Source organism: Drosophila kikkawai, chromosome X (assembly GCF_030179895.1).
Source record: "Drosophila kikkawai strain 14028-0561.14 chromosome X, DkikHiC1v2, whole genome shotgun sequence".
Taxonomy (NCBI): domain Eukaryota; kingdom Metazoa; phylum Arthropoda; class Insecta; order Diptera; family Drosophilidae; genus Drosophila; species Drosophila kikkawai.
In genome coordinates, this window is record NC_091733.1 from 18,139,403 (window position 1) to 18,145,549 (window position 6,147).

The window sequence follows — 6,147 nt, forward strand, 5'->3', positions numbered from 1 at the left end:
GAAATCTCATAAGAGGTTAGTACAGCTTTCAGGTATGTTGTTCGTTTACCTCTTAAATAGAAACTTGAATTTACTTCAGATTACTAAGGTTATATATTTATAAATCAATTCTTTTTATCTCTCCTGATTACAAAATTTCTTAGCCCAGACTCTGCAGTGCTTCTATCTTTTTTAGAATTTAAAAATCAAAACGAATCAAAAACGGATCATCTGCGAGCCTCTCATCCTAAGTTATGGCGAGACAATTTAAATATAAGCATCGCAAAACTATCGCAAAAGGGGTCTAAAACTGGACATAAAGGGTAAGAGCTCTGCTTTAGTCAACGCTTTCAATTTTGTATCGTTTTTGAGTGTGTATCCGAACATTTTGCGATAGTTTTGGATTACTAATGTCATTCACTCAACGGGGTAGATCGTCAGATGTCAGATAGACTCGCCAGGCAATGATGATTAATGATATAATAGTACGCTAGGAAAAACCCTCCATTCTATACAACTTTTCTATGTTTTTATTAAGTTGTTAGATTATAAACTTGCGGAAAAGTTCTAATTATTAACCAGTAAAATACTTACCAACGTGATTGTTTTTTTTTTTTTTTTAAGGAAACACGTAATAAATGTAGGCTAAGCAAAAAACGATAAACTGAAAATGAGAGGTACGCATATAGAAAAATAGCTTTGCATCTCTGTCTAAATTACTTTACATTTTATTAATGCTTGTTTTTTTTTTCTTTTATCAGATTTTGTGCAGATTTTCGTTTCCTTATACAGCAGCAATTTGTAAAATAAATATATATATTTTTTGTCATTTAATTATATACTTTTGTTATTTAATTTCTTAATATTTTTTTTCACTTAGCTTCTTTAAAAATAAGAATAGCGCAATTTATTGCTTTGCACAATTGAACATCGAACAATTGCCTATTTAATATACATATATGCATGTATATATACATATATTGTATATATAACTTTCTCAAAGGTACTTGCATCTGATTAATAAATACAGAAACGAAAAATAAAAAGGGGAAAATGTTACAGAAACGAAGCTTTTGCTTAATTTTTCTTTCGGGCTAAGAGACAACAGTAAGGGGATTAAGTTATAAGGATAACATAATATAATATATGTGTATATATAAATATATATAAAAAAAGATCATAGGAATATAAATATATATGTATAAATACATAAAAGCAATTCAATTGGGTTTTCCGTTACTATCATCATTTTTTCTCTCAGGTGAACCATATTTTCTTCTTTGGAATTTCGTTTTTTTATTTTATTTTGCTTTCTCTTGGATTCGGACTCTCCCCCGAAGTCCATTTTTGCTGGCTGTGCCTTTTGATCTATTAAGTTTATCTGCTCTTTTTTTTGTCATCTAGGGATTTAGGGGCGGTTTTCTTTTACTTTTTTTGTTGCTAATTATTGTTAATTGCACTGTTGGCGGCGGCAACCAGCTCCGGAACGCTGGACGCACTGCTCTGGCTCACGGTTCGAGCGTGATCCACATGGTTTTGCGCGGCCGCCGGCTGCTCGGACGTCTCATCACCCGAACCGGGCACAGACACTGGCTCCACCGTAGGGAAGACAGGACCTGCCGCTGGCGTTGCTGCCCCAACGGGCGTCTGCACCATGGGCGTTGGTGGCGAACGATTCGCCGGCAATTGATGGGCAGTGGCTCCGGTCATCTGCATGTGGTACCTTAAAATCAGGGCGAATGAGAAGGTTAAAAGACTTTTCTGGCTTCTGCCATATCTTTAGCTCACTTGTAAATGTTCTCTGTGCTCTCGACCACGCCCTGCGTGAGATTGAGGCTGCGTCCCTTAATGCCCGACTCCTTGGCTGGCGGTGACCACCAGTTGAAGACACGTCCCACAACGGGCACATGGCGAAGGATGCCCTCCTGCCAGAGCTTCTCCTCCGATTCGCGCTGCAGATCCGCTGTGACGGCTTCGATGCCCTGAAGTTATATTACAAAAAATAAGCAAGAGCCAAAAAGGGAGCTTGGCCCACTGACCTTCTTGACGATCTCCGACATTGTGTCCAGAACACGCGAATTCTCCTGCACACTCTTGCCCACGGTAACAACCAGGTCAAGCAGCTCCTCCACCTCCGTTTCGTGGGTGACCATGCCGAATCGCACACAAATCAAGCCATCGGTGCCCTCGCCCAGGGAGAAGGCATTATCCGTGGACTTCAGGGCCTCCACCAAATCGATATTTAGCTTATTTAGCTCCGTTTTGGCCTGATCCGTAAGCAGGGCCTCCCATCCCTCGGGTACGAATCGAACACCGCCCATGCCCGCCCATTCGGGCAGTGAGACGAGGCGCAGGACATCGCTGCGCTCGACCAAGTGAATGAATCGCGCCTTGTGCTTGATTGTCGCACGTAAAATGTCCACATGCGCCTCTAGGCTCTGAGCGAAGCTCTCCAGATTTTCTGAGCTTGGCGGCTGCTCGCCCAGTCCCAATTCCAGGGGACAGTAGCGGATGCAGCTGCCGTGCGTTGGGTGTTCAATCACCTCAAAGTCAAACTGGAAGAGTATTCAAAAATATGTTTACAGTATAAAGTAGGGATGCATCGATACTGAATCGATATTTGGAGCGATATTAAATCGATTTCTTAACGTTGCAATTGGGGTATAGATCGATATTTGTTATATTTAAAAGCGTTATTTTTCAATTCTTTTTACTTACATTTGGACAGTCGCGCTGAAGAATCTGACCCAGCCAGGAGTTGAGGCGATCGAAGTAGGAAGCATTGTAGACCTTCTCCAGCGGCTTCAGACCGTCGGCTGTCTCCCGCTCAGCAGTAGCAGCGGCGACGGCGGCGGCGGAGGAGCTACTGCCCCCTAATGGAATGGTGGTACTGCCATCAAACTGATAGGCCACTACGGGAGCGGCGGCATCAAACAAGGCCTGTACATCGAAGGGGCTCGGAATGATATCCGACAATGTGGCTCCGGTCTGCGCTCCAGGCGTGTGACTCTAAATTAACCGTATATCGTTAAGCAATAAATCGAAATCATGTCTTATATATCAATGTTAGTTAAGCACTCACCAGTACCCTGATGCCTTCGCACTTGGAGGCAATCTCGAAGAGAATACTGCACGTCTGAAACGCCACATGCAGGCGCTCCGCAATGGCCTTTCTGCCCAAGGCCTGCAGGCTGGTCCACAGGCTCAGCGCGTTGAGGCGCCGGGACAGGATCGGATCGGATTCGAAGGCACTCAGCGCGCTATTCTGCAGCGGACGGTGCAGCAGGACGATAGGCAAGCTGGGCACGCCCAGCCAGCTGCCCAAATTGAGGGCCATCGAGTGGAGCACCTCCTCCACGTGGCCCTGACTCTGGGCACAGACCAGGGCGGCCAGCCCATGGCCGCTGGCATGCAGCCACATGTTGTGCGCCTTGCAAACGTCCCGCAGACGGAGCAAATTATCCACATAGCCGCAGAGCGAGGCTCCAATGTCGGCCACTACCAGCAGGGGCGTCCGGTTGTTGCTCACATCCAGCTGAATCTGCTTCTGCAGCAGCGTCACGTCCATGGTGCCGTTCTGGCTGTGCTCGGGTATGATCTTGATGGCCTCCAGCGGAATCCCCAGCTGCCGGCACGCATACTGCAGTCTCACCGGCGTCGTATTCTCCGAGATGTAGAACGTGGGCAGGGCCAGGGCCGGAATGCCGCCCTCTAGATAGCCAGGGCAGCGTGCGACTATGGCCAGGCGCACTGTACGCAGAACGGCGTCCGCATTGTCCGCATGGAAGCTGCTGGCCGGGTTGCTGAAATGGAACAAGGTTCCCAGCCAGCGGGTGGCGTCGCCTGAAATACTGTTCGTCACACGGAGCAACTGCTGCCGATCGAGGTGCGACAGATACGCCACAATGCTGTGCGAGATGAGCGCCAAGTGGGAGACGTCGTCCAGGGCGGGCAGCGGAAACTCCGGGTCATCGTCGCTGTCCGTGTAGGAGACCAGTTGCTCCAGCGACTTGAGGATGTCCGAGGGCACACGGTGCTCCGCCGGCAGCAGGTAGTCCTCCGGCCTTGCTTTCTGCTGCTGCTGCTGTTGCTGCTCCTCTTCCTCCGGCGAGTCCCGGGCCAGTTCGGGCGTGGATACCTTTACGTTCTCCAAGCGCTGCAGCACCTGCGAGGAGCGCAGCTCCAGCTCCGCCAGTCCAGAGCGTATCTAACATGGTTAGCAATCAATTAACATTACTATCATTAGCCCGGGGCCCAAAAAGTAAACAAAAAAACCGCTGAGAAGTTGACGTGTCTTCCGTCGTCGTCAGCAAAATGAAGGCAAAGAATCTCCACGAATCGAAACTCACACTGGAGGCGGCTATTTCGGACACCGCTGGCGTTGAGGGGCCGGGGTCCGGCGCCATAACGGTGCTCTGTTCCACGGCCGAACTCTGGCCAGGATCGTCGTCCGATCTGCCAGCCGTTGACATGGTTCCAATGCGATCTAATTTCCACTAATCGCCAGCGATGAAAAATAATTGTTTTCGTGCCCGCTACGTGTGTGTGAGCGTGTGTGTGTGTGGGTGGGTCGGAGGAGAGGGCAAGGGTGTGTGTGTGTCTGTAAGAAATGTGTGACCATAGCTGGGGTAGCAAAAATAATCCAGCGATTGGCGATAGAATCCCAAAGTCTTCTAATCGAAGAACTAGTTCCGAAAAAAACCATTATAAATGAAAATATAAATATCAATGTTTAATGATTATATATTGATATTAATATATATTGCTTACTATTAATTTTATATTTATTTAATTGCTCAAAGTTCAAACCATGGCCGATATTTTTAGTAATTCAACAATTCAGTAGACAAGGGAATTTTCAAATTATAAAACAAGCAAATTTTTGTGCAAACATTCATCTGAATTTTGACCGATAAAAACCTAAATTATTAAAAATATCGGCAAACTAAGGCAAACTAAGTTTTATATAAAATGTCTGGCTGTTTGATTTATCTTTCTTTATTCTTTATTCTTATCCTTCTGAATACATATATCGATAATAATTTCAGCAATTTAGTCCTTTAGTGGTCCTTAGTTTTAATAGTATATTTAAATGAAATTAATTAAATATTTATTACGTTTTTCCAACACGCAAAGAGGGTCTAGCATATCATCAAAAGAAATGCTCACACGTATTTATATAATAGCTTAGCGAACTGGTTCAGTTGAGCAACTTGCACATCACAGGTGCGATATCACCGTTATTTGTCGATACCATCTCTAGTTCTCCACTGCGCGCCTTTGTGGCTTTCTCAAAAATTCAAATTGAAAGGTGCAATTCTTGGACGTTTGCCAACTTGACGACAGAACAGGCTGCCTAATGCGAATTTGAAGTTGGCCAACATATGTTGTCATGTCTGCACTAAATAAAATGCAACTTTTCGCCGGATTATGCGCGAGTGAGTAAAACACGAAATTACTTTTTCTTATTTTGCTTTGGCAGCTGCATAAGACTACAACAGTATGTGTGAATGTTAGTGTGTGTACACTGAGGGAAATATTTGGGGACAGAACTAAATATAATTTATATTTAATTAATTTTCATATTGTTTATGTTTTCATTTCAAACATTTGTATATTAATGTCACAGATTTACTTCCTTTTGTATTTCAGGAGCATTTTCCCTCCTCACTGTTAAAATTTCGCTGATAAAAAAAAGAGTCCCTGCTAAGAAAAATTGGTTTTCAACCGTCAACGGCAATAGGAACCCAGGACTCCCTGCCATAAGCAGATTTAAAATATTTAACAGCAGTTTTGTGCGACGCTGTGCTGGGGCTTTGCAGCCCAATTCCTGGATTAACATATCTTAGTTAGTCTTTCTCGATCAGATAAATTTTCGGAGAGTTAATAACCGAATGGCTTTTAAGAAAAGTTCGTTGAGAAAGTAATCATACCCTTTAAAGGGGAGTGTAGAAAGCAGCCCGAAGTTAAGAAAATGCTTTGTGGCTTTCTTTAACTTTTTTCCAACTTCCAACTCAAATTTAACAAAAACCCTGCGATTCTGAAAATGAAAACAAATTTTCATTTTTACTTAAAACAGTTTTGTTCTCTGCATGTGTTTGCCTGCAGCTTTCCTCTTTATTCATGCATTAACTTGCCTGAGAAAGTTTGGCGTGGCAAAAAGTTGCC

General features: G+C 44.3%; 1 protein-coding gene across 1 annotated transcript; it reads right to left on the reverse strand.

Moving 5' to 3' along the window:
* Positions 1–685: 685 nt before the first annotated feature.
* Positions 686–4,560, reverse strand: LOC108071823 (pyridoxal-dependent decarboxylase domain-containing protein 1). The gene is made up of 6 exons (XM_017162730.3): positions 4,329–4,560; positions 3,062–4,186; positions 2,698–2,988; positions 2,019–2,534; positions 1,768–1,961; positions 686–1,702 (listed from the first exon to the last, which is right to left on the reverse strand). Exons 1-6 carry the CDS (start codon positions 4,449–4,451, stop codon positions 1,420–1,422), a joined length of 2,532 nt encoding a protein of 843 aa, XP_017018219.1. The 5' UTR covers positions 4,452–4,560; the 3' UTR covers positions 686–1,419.
* Positions 4,561–6,147: the final 1,587 nt, after the last annotated feature.

Excerpts from the sequence above, each read along its gene's own strand:
- LOC108071823 (XM_017162730.3), bottom strand. The coding sequence starts at position 4,451 with ATGTCAACGGCTGGCAGATCGGACGACGATCCTGGCCAGAGTTCGGCC. Across the intron at positions 2,989-3,061 it reads GCGAAGGCATCAGGGTACTG|AGTCACACGCCTGGAGCGCA; the intron begins GTGAGTGCTTAA and ends CGGTTAATTTAG. Across the intron at positions 1,962-2,018 it reads TGTCGGAGATCGTCAAGAAG|GGCATCGAAGCCGTCACAGC; the intron begins GTCAGTGGGCCA and ends ATATAACTTCAG.